At 36.2% G+C, this 12,345-nt stretch overlaps 1 protein-coding gene across 6 annotated transcripts in view; it reads left to right on the forward strand.

Moving 5' to 3' along the window:
* slc4a4b (solute carrier family 4 member 4b) overlaps positions 1 to 2,135 on the forward strand; it is a 48,333-nt gene extending 46,198 nt beyond the window's left edge. For 4 of the 6 annotated variants that reach the window (XM_083565048.1, XM_083565045.1, XM_083565043.1 and 1 more), the window contains 4 exons: positions 1 to 90; positions 239 to 332; positions 664 to 734; positions 819 to 2,135. The exon at positions 1 to 90 is cut by the window's left edge and continues 72 nt beyond it. In XM_083565048.1, coding sequence (XP_083421174.1) covers positions 1 to 90; positions 239 to 332; positions 664 to 698 — 219 coding nt within the window. In that variant the 3' untranslated portion in view covers positions 699 to 734; positions 819 to 2,135. The remainder of the gene's footprint in view (positions 91 to 238; positions 333 to 663; positions 735 to 818) is intronic. The other 2 variants (XM_083565046.1, XM_083565044.1) reach the window with 1 other exon arrangement.
* The last annotated feature ends 10,210 nt before the right edge of the window (positions 2,136 to 12,345 follow it).

Consider the following 12,345-nt stretch of genomic DNA (forward strand, 5'->3'; position numbering starts at 1 on the left):
GACATTATGCCAGAGAAAGAAAAGAAGAAGAAGGAGGATGAAAAAAAGAAGAAAAAGAAGAAGGGCAGCATTGACAGTGATATAAATTATGTAAGAAAACTGGGTCCTGTGTGGAATTTTTCTCAAATGGAAGAAAGATAGCTGTGCAAAACAGATGATTTATTACTGTATTAATAAACAAGAGCATATGGTAGCAGTATGTCTTAATTTTAGTGTGTCCACCTTCTGCACTTCACAGTCAGACTATCCACCCAATGAAAATATTCCCAGTATAAAGATATCGATGGAGACAATGGATGAGGAGCAAATGAGGGGAGAGAAACCCTCAGAGAGTGAGTAGGGCAGAAATTCTGCGGGAATGTCAGTGGGCCAATCTAAATCTCTTAAAAAAAAACTTGCACACTTTTGCCATGGACTTGGGTTTCTGCCTCACTCTCTTTTTCCTCTCATTTTCTTTCCTATTTTTCTTCAGTCACTCAGGTCTGATCTGAAACAGCTTTAACTCTTTTTGCTTGCCTGATGTTATGAAAAGTTTTAAGTAACATTAATGTAGACACGCAGATGTGTGCATGTTGCTTACATCTTTTTTGCAGTTTATCCATGATTATGTTTGTTTGCTTATGTGTAGGAATTTCTTTAACACTGTTTATTTATATTTTACAGGAAATAAGCCCATGTCATTTCTCAGTCCATACTGAGTCACTTGGTTTATTTTGTTCCAAGCCTGTGTCAAGGTAAACATCCACATTTCAGAGCATTTTAAATGTCTTTAAATGATTTGAAGCAATATAAAATGTCATGTTTATTTGTCCTCACAGTGAAGACTTAAGCCTATTTGAAGACATCTGTACCTCTAAACAGAGCTGATGTGGACCACAGATTTTCCTGGAAATCTCAGACAGATAAAACAGCCCTTTAGTCCTCATGTTCTTTACACTAGCTGGCATACAAGTCCAGATCAACTCTATATGTATTAATTTCAAATGTACACTGGGGTATGGCTTATTTGTCTGATTTAATAAGTATAAAATATAAGTTAAAAAAATATAAAAATGGATACACAGTATACATTTTAATAATGATAGTAACAATTCTAATATCAAAATAGGTAACTTTGATCCTAATGTAATGAACAATTTAAAAACCATTACACACCTGTAACATTTCTTTAAAAAGCTTCCAGCTTTGATTCTGATTTCTTCTCAATTAAATATTCATTAGACATTAATATATTATATTTCATATCAACTATTTTTTTACATTAGATTTAAACCGGTATCAGTAACTGAAACCTGCACTAAAAAAAATGATGTAAGCAGGAAATATTTTGTAATCTAGATAACAATCCTTCTCTTGATACAGGATCACACAAAAGTGAGCACACCCCTCACATTTCAGCCACCATTTTAGTAAATCCTCTCAAGACGCAATACTATTTTAGGGACATTAGAGTAGTCATTGTGCAGCTTGAGATACTGTATATAAACAATACTGTACATTTAAAAAAAATTATTTACAGACTAGGGTTTGAAAGAAGTTCCAGGATTTTGCAGAGAAGTCTTCATATAAAGGCAAATTCAAAGCAAAGTGTTTTGTATTTAATATTAAACTTGATTAATTATTATTAATTACTTTATAATTACTTATTCTCCATTATAAGTCTTAAATTTTGCAGAAACCCTTTGTATTTTAGCCCAAAAAGGAAATCCGAATGAACAAACTAGATCGAATGTATTAATCAAATAAAACCATAGAAAAGAATCAGTTGTGAAACCAAACTATGTTTTGTTATTTTAGCTATTTTAGAACACAAATTATATTTTTACTTACACATTACTGATTTCTTTACTTATATTTAGCCTTGAATCATAGCTCTACCTCTTAGACAGCTGTAGTGCCAGGCACAGTGTGTTTGATCTATGCAGATATGGCATGATTGGAATAAAATATTGTTCCCATTATCTTGGGCACAACAGAGATTATCATTTTATTATAATAATCTTCCATAAACTATGCAAAACACAATCTGTGTTTTTCTTAGTCAGATTTGTCTTTAAGTGATTCAAATGTGATTTTATTAAGTGTACTTTTAGTATCACCTGTACAAATATATTTTTATTGTACTTAATTTTTTTTTACCAAAAAAAAGATTGTGATTTATTTAGCAAATAGTCTATACAGTAATCCCCCGCTTTACTGCGGTTGGAATCTCGCGATCCCGGTTTATCTCGGAATTGCATTTGCCACATTTTCACAGTCTCTCGCGGATAGCATGATAGACCAAAAAACTTATTGGGAATTGTTTTCATGTAGTTTTATGTTGAAATAATGAAATGGAAATATAATGATGAATTTTAAAATGAAGTCATAACATAGCATTTTTGGGGTGGCGTCGTTTATCGCAGGGGCGGATTCGGAATGTAACTGCCCGTGATAAACGGGGGACTACTATGTGTTTTTATATATATATATATATATATATATATATATATATATATATATATATATATATATATATATATATATATATATAAACAAAATAGAATGTTTTTTTTTTTAATCGAATTAATATATTCATTAACTCTGAATTGCTGGGGACACTTTAGAGACTGTTGTGTGTGAAAATCCCAGAAGATCAGCAGTTTCTAAACTTACTTACACCAGCCTCCACAATATGGTCAGAGTCACTGAGATCAAATTTTTCTCCATTCTGATGTTTGATGTAAACTGGATATCTGTGTATGTGTGTATCTGCTGCTTTTATGCATTGTGCTGCTGCCACATCGTGACTGGCCGATCGAATAATTGTATGAATGAGCAGGTGTACAAGCATTCCTTTTAGTGGCCAGTCCATTAGGTATAAATCAGTATCAGTAATTAAAATATTTTTATGTTTTGTATATAAATGTTGATCAGTGTCAGTAATTCGTTTAAAAAGACAGTACAAGAAGAACACTATACTTTAAAAAAGCAACATTATTGCCTACTGTGTCTGTGTTTGGGCAATTTCGATCAGGTTTGAGTCAGAATCAATGAGTCAGGTTTTGACAAATTTGCATTTAGTGGAGTCTAAATGAGAAAATTAAATATTTTAATAAGTAAAAAACGTATTAAATCTTGATATATATGGGAAACAGAGGCTATGTTTTACAGCCTTTAAGTAGTGAGCACACTGTCATGTACAGTAGGAGGGAATATACTGTATAAATAAAAACCTTCCAGCACATTTCTGACCATCGACAGACATTGTGGACTTGAATGTAAAGATATGGAGAATGTGAGTCAAATTTATGGTTCTCTTCTGTTCCCTGCATTTGTGGATTTTTTTAAATGATGCTACAAAAAAAACCTTTTTAACTAATCAAACTAATTGAGGTGTGTTATGTTTTCCAATGAAAATCTTTTTTGTATTTCTTTTAATTGCTCGTTTATGTGTTTTTTTTGTATTCTGGCATTATTCTGGCTTTTTCATGAGCTCAGTTGCCTAAAAGTGCTACACTTAAAAAAAGTGCACTCACCTTCGCACTGTAGAATAGATGATAATGACAATGATTGAGTTATAATGAGAGGATGATGTGTATTATGGATAATAATATTTGAGATACATTTTACAATCAGATACTGTGTGATTTGTGTATGTTTCACTTACCCAATGACCCCAAGTCATTATGGCTTTAAAAGGAAGCCTACACTATGTATGATGTGCTTTACTGTATTTTCAACATGAAGTGGAAAATAAAAGTCATTTTGAACAGTGTTGTTGTCGTGGTTCTTTTTAGCAGAAGTGATTGTGCCATTTGTTAAGGTAATGCAATGAATGCACAAACGCATAAGCAGATGTTAGTGCTGCATAAGAATGTTTTATAAAAAAAAAAAACCAGGCAAACAATTCTAAATCAGCAAAATTAAAATGTAATCCAGGCTATAGTCAGACAACAGGGACACAACATGAACTATGCAAAACAAGAACGCAAACATGAAACTAAAACAAGGAAACATGAAATAATAAGGCTCTGTAGTCGCAGCTAAACTGGAAAGGTTAATTTCCCAAGACTAGACAAATATATAAAGATATATATATATATAAGGAGAAAGAATGAGAGAGAGAAAATAATCAACATCGAAATAGCCACAGCTGAACAAATGAGACAGGTAAAAACGTGAATGAAACCGACTTACAGTATATAGGAGACATGTAACAATACAAAAGCACATGGTTATAAAAACAGAGAAATGCAGAAGTCTCTTATCTTTGCAAACCAAAATGTGCTAGTGGAGGGAAATACTGACCTTTGCAGTCCAAATGTCTATTTTAGACCCTAGATCTGGAGGCAGGCATCGTTTTATTTGGGGAACTGAGATAGCATTGTTAGAGACAGGTTGTGGGAAAAGGTCATGCTGTCGCATGCCCTAGTGTCAACAGGTTGTGAGGAGAGGCCACGCCATAGCCCCCTGGCCTGAGCAAGATGTGGATAGAGGCCACACCATCAGACCACAGCCAGATCAGTTCATGGAGAGTAGCCTTGTCAACCTCTTTCTAGGGCTTGTCTTAGAGATCAGCCTCATCAACTTCTGGTTGGGGCTTGGCTTGGGAGGTCACCTCATTGGCCTTTGGCATGAACAAGTTTTTGGAGGCCTCTTTGCCCTTTAGGCTGGAGCATGTCTTTTGGAGGTGGCAGTATCACACCCTAGCATGAGCAGGTTTGGGAAGGGCGTACATGTGATCGCGCCCTTGCGTGAAGAGGTTGTGGCTAGAAGCTGCCTCCGTGACATCTGGCTGGGGCTTGGCTTGGAGAGCAGTGTTGATGACCTCTGACTGGAACATAATTTGGGAGGCTGCCTAGTCAGCCTCTGGCATGAAAAGGTCTTGAAGAAAGGACACAATGTTGACCTTAAGCTCGTTTGTTGGATTGTGGCTGTAACATGACTTGAACAAAAGGAATTCTTTTTTTACTCTATTCCTTCTCTTCTCTCCAAATCCTTTTCATGGTGCTTTAATTCACTATTAATTAAAGCTGTGCGTATGCCTAGTGAGCGTATGTGTTCAGATGGCACAGATCAAGACTAAACTCACTAGCTTTTATTGGTAAAACTGAATATACATTTAAAGTGGATGATAGCAGAATTCCTTCTTAGCGTGGAAAAATGCTTTTTATATATCTAGCCAAGTCATAAACACTCATGAATAGGTAGGGGGATGATTGGTTGGTAAGGCCTGACCCACACTGGCTTTTAGCAATAAAACTGAGCTACACTTAGGCATAGGATTATTTGGTGGAAATAATGAGCAAATAATGGTGTTAATAATTGTGTCCAAAGAATTTCTGTACAAACATCTGCACAAAAGGCCTTTTTCCTTATTTTACATTAATAGACATTAGAGGTATCAGGCAAACAATATATTTAATATAGAAAGTAGGCTTCTTTTATTTAAGCTACATTTAATATTTGAACTCAAATGTGTGGCTGGGGATAAATAAGTCTGCATTCATCTTCCCAGTCTATTGACACAGTGTTAGAACGGGAGGAATCACTTCCTTAAATATAGACAACTCTATACATAGTTAAAGATAGATGTGTAATAATAACAGCACAGTGACATTCATTGGTGTTTGGTTTACAACATAACAACTGACATACATACCTTGTTGTATGTGTTGTATTGCACCATCAAAACGTTTTACACTGGAAAACTTCATTATATCTTTCAAATACTCTATTATTCGTTATGACTAAAATTGTTTTAATTGTCCTTCGTCCCCCTCATTTGCATATGACTTGAACTGTAGAGGAACTGTTACAAGAAGTGCAAGAAGTACTTCGGAAAGACTGGGTATGTTATATTGCTGGTGTCATACAATGTAGTATGCAATGTGGGTCTGAATGTGGTTAAAGCCCAAATCCCAAAATTGGAGATCATGCAAACACTGAGGAAGCCCTTAGTGCAGTAAAGAACACCGACCTTAGCGAAAGCTCCTACACAGCAGATTCAATTCATTTAAAATGTAAATTTTAGCGTGTGTTTTAATGTGTGTTTTATACAGATATAAAAATAAAATATTACATTTTATTTATGCATAATGAGCAAACCAGGTAATGGTAGGAAGGAAAAACTCTGTGATACAACAAAAAAAACCTTTAAAAGCCTATCATATCAAACTGAAATGATATATTTTTGTAGTCATGCCATCTGAAAAATACTTTAAATGTATAAAAATATATTAGGGTTTATACCAGGCAGTGGCACATGACAAAGAGAAACTGTCTGCTGTTTTAATAGAATACAATATTTGGTTTAGAGACAGTGACATTGAGTAAAAGACAGGAGAAGGAGATAGGTAAAGCTGGAGGTAGCAGAGCTAAAAATGTATGGAGTTATCAGAAAGGAGGAAAAGAGGAAGACTAAGGAGGAGGTTTACGGATGTGGTGAGGGAAGACATGCAGGTCGTCCACATTGTATGACCAAATGCTTCTGCTAAGGAAACAATTGTAAGGAATTAACTGTAAGCATACAGACACACTCGGTCTGGATACAAAACTTTAGGTAATGTTTTGAGTATAATATACACATATCACATTTATCACATTATTCACTGTCACTTTACACACACATACATACACTGACAATTTGCACATTTAATTTATTTAATTTCTTTTTGAATTGCCATTTTGCACAGTTTGTTATGTAACATCATCTGCAATGTTGTATTTATTTATATAGATTACAATTATTTAATTACACTTGCCCTCTGTGGCCGTTAATTTTAATTCAATTCAATTAATTTTTATTTGTATAGCGCTTTTAACAATGAACATTGTCTCAAAGCAGCTTTACACAGATAATGTGGTGATTAAACGTAAATATGTTCATTGTAAGTATGTTTGTCCCTGATGAGCAACTGTGGCAAGGAAAAACTCCCCGAGATGGCATAAGGAAGAAACCTTAAGAGGAACCAGACTCAAGAGGGAACCCATCCTCATCTGGGTTGCACCAAATGTCCATTTGAAGCAGATATACAATGCTGCGGGGTACAGTGATGAAGATCAGAAGCAAACTGCACTCCCGAGTCAGTGCAGCAGACCGCCGACACCAACTACAGTCCAATCCATCCTCAAAGCACCCGTTCTACTCCAGAATTACATGGAACCACCCAAGGTGTTGATGAGAGACCGTCCCAAGCTGCACAGAAGTGTGAAGTTCCACGGAGGGGAGAGGGGCAGAAACAGTGGTCACTGGAGCCTCAGGAGTATGTTTAACTCGACTGAGAGAGAGAGAGAGAGAGAGAGAGAGAGAGAGAGAGAGAGAGAGAGGGTGACGGGAAGATAAGGATATGGATTATTAGGTGTCCCTATTGGTGTATGAAAGTTAATGTCACTGTGCAGTTTGGACTCCGGCAAGACTCGCTATTGCAGCATAACTAAAAGGGAGAACCAGAAGGTAACACAGACATGAGGGATCTCTGGGATAAGAGATGGCCCACCACACCACCGTCAACAAACCCGAGTGAACGTGTCAATGTGAGGGGACGACAGCATACAAATATACCAGTTCACCAAACACTCTATATCCATGCTCCCTCCAGATCTGCTTCTTTACCTAAGAAAAATCTACTGATAAAAGGCTTGACTAAATAAATAAGTTTTCAACCTCGACTTGAACACTGAGACTGTGTCTAAATCCCGAACACTGATTGGAAGGCTGTTCCAAAACTATGGGGCTTAATAAGAAAAAGATCTGCCCCCTGCTGTAGTCTTCATTATTTGGGGAACCAACAGATAGCCAGCACCTTTTAATCTAAGTAGGCGTGGAGGATCATACTGGTACAGAAGTTCACTCAGATACTGCGGTGCAAGACCGTTAAGTGCTTTATACGTCAGTAGTAAGATTTTATAATCAATGCGAGATTTGATTGGGAGCCAGTGTAGACTGATTAAAACAGGGGTGATGTGGTCATATTTCCTAGATCTAGTGAGGACACTTGCTGCTGCATTCTGAACTAACTGAAGCTTATTTATGCACTTACTCGCACACCCAGACAGTAAAGCATTACAGTAGTCTAATCTAGAAGTAACAAAAGCATGAACTAGTTTTTCTGCATCCTGTAACGACATCATATTTCTAATTTTAGCAATATTTCTAAGGTGAAAGTAGGCGATCCTGGTAATATTATTCACGTGATACTCAAAGGAAAGACTCGAGTCAATAATCACACCAAGGTCTTTGACAGCCGTACACGCTGAAACAGAAACACCATCCAGAGATGCTACGTAATCGGAAAGATTACTTCTAGCTACATGTGGTCCTAGTAAAAGTACTTCCGTCTTATCTGAGTTGAGCATAAGAAAGTTATTAAGCATCCACTGTCTAATGTCCTTTACACACTTCTCAACATTGTTAAGCTGATCTCGCTCATCTGGCTTTGCTGAAATATACAGCTGTGTGTCATCAGCATAGCAATGGAAGCGAATCCTATGTTTATGAATGATTTCACCAAGAGGCAGCATATATAAAGAGAAAAGCAGTGGGCCTAAGACAGATCCTTGAGGAACACCAAACTTTACCTCATAGAGTGTGGAGAACTCACCATTTACATCAACAAACTGATAGCGATCAGTCAAATAAGACCTGAGCCAAGAGAGAGCTGTTCCCTATTCCAACAACGTTCTCAAGTCTAGCAAGCAGTATAGTGTGATCAATGGTGTCAAAAGCTGCACTAAGGTCGAGCAAAACAAGTAAGGAGACAAAACCCTGATCAGAGGCCAATAACAGGTCATTTACCACCTTAACTAGCGCCGTCTCTGTGCTATGATGAGGCCGAAATCCTGACTGATACATTTCAAAAATGTTATTCATAAGTAGGTGTGAGCATAACTGCTGTGCTACAACCTTTTCTAAAATTTTGGATATAAAGGGGAGATTTGATATTGGTCTGTAGTTGGACAACTGACATGGGTCAAATTTTGGTACATAACCAGTGCTAATGGAAGAGTTAATTATTTTTAAAACAGGTTCAATTACCTCTGGAGCTATCTGTTTAAAGAAACTTGTAGGCAAGGGATCGAGAATGCAGGTTGATGATTTTGATGAGGAAATTAATGAAATTAAGTCATTCTCATGAATAGGAGTGAAGCTTTGTAGTTGATTGTCTGCTATAATTACACTGCTGTCTACAGGTTTACTTGTAAAATAATTTGGATTTATATTAACCGTCTGGATTTCTTGCCTGATGTTTTTAATTTTATTATTAGAAAAGTTCATGAAATCATTACTACCTAATGATGGTGTGCATGTTAGCGCAGTGCTTTTATTTCCTGTTAATTTTGCTACAGTGCTGAATAAAAATCTAGGATTATGCTTGTTATTTTTTATGAGGGTGGAGAAATATGCTAATCTAGCAGCACTAAGAGATTTTCTATAATTTAAGAGGCTCTCCTTCCATGCTATTTGAAATACTGTTAATTTAGTTTGACGCCATTTACGTTCTAATTTTCGAGTGGTCTGTTTTAAGGTGCGCGTATGATCATTATACCACTGTGCTAATTTTTTATCCCTGATCATTTTGGTCTTAAGGGGAGCTACATCATCTAGAGTGTGACGTAACGTTGTTTCTAGATGTTCAGTGGCCCAGTCGAGCTCTGCGGGGTCTGATGGAGATCTATCTAATAATGTAATTTCGGAAAGATTATTAATAAAACGCGCTGCTGTAGCTGACGTGAAAGTACGCTTAACACGGTAACGTGGTGAGGTAGAAATGCAATGACTGAGGCAAATTTGAAAATTTTTTAGATAATGGTCTGAAATAGCTTCAGACTGTGGAATTATGACTAAGTTTTTTCTTTTTAATCCAAATGGTAACAACAAATCGAGAGTGTGTCCACCACTATATGTGGGTCCTATAACATTCTGATTAATTCCAACTGACTCTAGAATGGACACAGCTGCTGCTCTTAAGGAGTCTTCCTGATGATCAAAATGAATATTAAAGTCACCAACAATTAATGCTTTGTCTAAAGAAGTAGCTACATTTGTAATGAAATCTGCAAATTTTATCAGAAAATCAGAGTAGGGCCCTGGGGGTCTATAAATAATAATTAGTGGAATTAACTGGCTTGACCTGCTTTCGGACACTGAATATTTTATGTTGGTGTAAAGAACTTCAAATGTTTTACATTTTTGTTTAGTCTTTTGTGTGACGTTTAGATTATTATTATAAATAGCTGCTACTCCACCTCCTCTGCCATTTAGATAGGATTGGTGTATGTAACTATACCCAGGAGGACTCGCCTCATTTAATGCTATATATTCATTCGATTTAATCCATGTTTCTGTCAAACACATTATATTAAACTCCTGGTCGGTAATAATTTCGTTTATAGTCAGCGCTTTTGGCATGAGAGATCTAATATTCAACAATCCAATTTTTAGATCAGAATTTTTAGATCAGATCAATAACATTAAATTAATTTAATTTAATGTTAATCAGGTTACTTAAACAGACTTTCTGATAATTCCTATATCTTGGTTTTGCTCGGGGGACAGACACAGTCTCAATATGGTGGATCCTAAGTGACGACTCTGTGCAGCCAGCAGACGGTCGGTTTAGCCTGTCTGTCTGCTCCCTGGCCTTGGCTCTAGACAGTCACTTGTTAACTAGTGCTGTTTTGAGACTATTACCTATACTACAAGAAATGGGAGCAGCACCTTCCCGGGTGGGATGGATACCGTCCCGCCCTAACAGGCCAGCCTTGCCCTCAAAAATGCTCCAATTATTAATGAAGCCCACATTATTTTTCACGTCATCATCTATTTGTAGCTTTTATAAATATATTAAATGTTCTGTTTAAGCTAAGCATAAATAGTCTGGTTGGTCATTTTTGTTTTGACAGGTCCATGCTTTAAAAATGCGCGAAAATGCTTTAGGTCCAGACATGTGCAGTATGCCGCAAATGCCGCAGTATCATCGCAACGCGTTGGTTATTGTTTACTTCTGTAAAAATGGGGGGGGGGGCGTGCAAGATGGCGGCCGGGACAGTTGTCGATATTCAAGGCTAATAGATGCTAAATGATTTTCTAACCTTAAGCGTTACAATTAATTAGTGCAAACACGTGGAAATATCTTTTTCGTTGTCGGTTTTCACTGAGATAAAGATTTCGGACTCTTTGTTGACGTGTTCTGTTGCCCAAAGTTTGTCAGACTATAATTGCAAAAACCAAAAAGATGACAGAAAAAAGACTAAGAGACCAACGGTTAAGAAGGCAAGTGATGATCATCAGACGAGAATAACTGGTCTGGAGGACTGGTTGAACGATATGGAACGCTATCACAGAAGATGGAACCTGAGGCTGTGATAGCGTAACTTTCAAGGCATCAGTATTAGGGACAGAGAAATTAAATGTTGTCAGCTTGCTGATGATACAGCTATTTTTTTGAAAGATATATCACAGGCTAAGAAAACTATAGAGTGCCTTAATCTTTTTTCTGAAGTGTCAAGTTTATGTTTAAACATAAAAAAATTTACTCTTTTTCCACTTAAAGATGATGGCATTCCTTTTACCCAATTTGAAGGTATTCCGATTAGAGAGGAAGTAACTTATCTTGGTATCAATATTTGCAAAGATCAGTTAAACAGAGTACAATCTCATTTCCAACCCCTTATGCTAAAAATGAAAAAGAAATTTGATATGTGGCTCATGAGGGATTTATCACTCAAAGGCAGGATTCTTTTGTCTAAAACCGAGGGGTTGTCTCGTTTAGTCTATCCTGCTAAAGTATTAGATGTACCAAAATCTTTTCTTAAAAAAAATGATTCAACTCTATTTAATTTCATATGGAAAAACAAGCCTCACTATTTAAATAAAAATAATTTATGTAATTCATATAATCAAGGAGGTCTGAATGTGATTGATTTTGCTACATCTAATGCAATTTTCAAGTTGAACTGGATTAAACATTATATTAAACATAAAGATGAGATCCTTCATTCATCCACGTCACTCCGACGTCACGGACCTTGATATTTCCCTCGTAAGGGGACCTTCCGATCGGCAACCCAGCGCCTTAACCGCTGGAGCCACCACTAAAGATGAGATGTGGTATATAATTCCAAATCTTATCTTTGAAAAAGTTGGTGGCATAGAGTTTCTTTTGAAATGTGATTTTGAGGTCAACAAACGCCCTATTAAGTTATCTAATTTTTCTCTCTCTTATATTGAATTCTTATATACAAACATAACTTTTCTCCTCATAGGCAGATCATTTGGAATAATAAATATATTAAATATAAGAACAAATCAATTTTCTATACTAATTGGGTTAAAAATGATATTTTAATGGTTTTACAGTT

The sequence above is a fragment of the Silurus aristotelis genome, assembly GCF_946808225.1.
Source record: "Silurus aristotelis genome assembly, chromosome: 16".
Lineage (NCBI taxonomy): Eukaryota > Metazoa > Chordata > Actinopteri > Siluriformes > Siluridae > Silurus > Silurus aristotelis.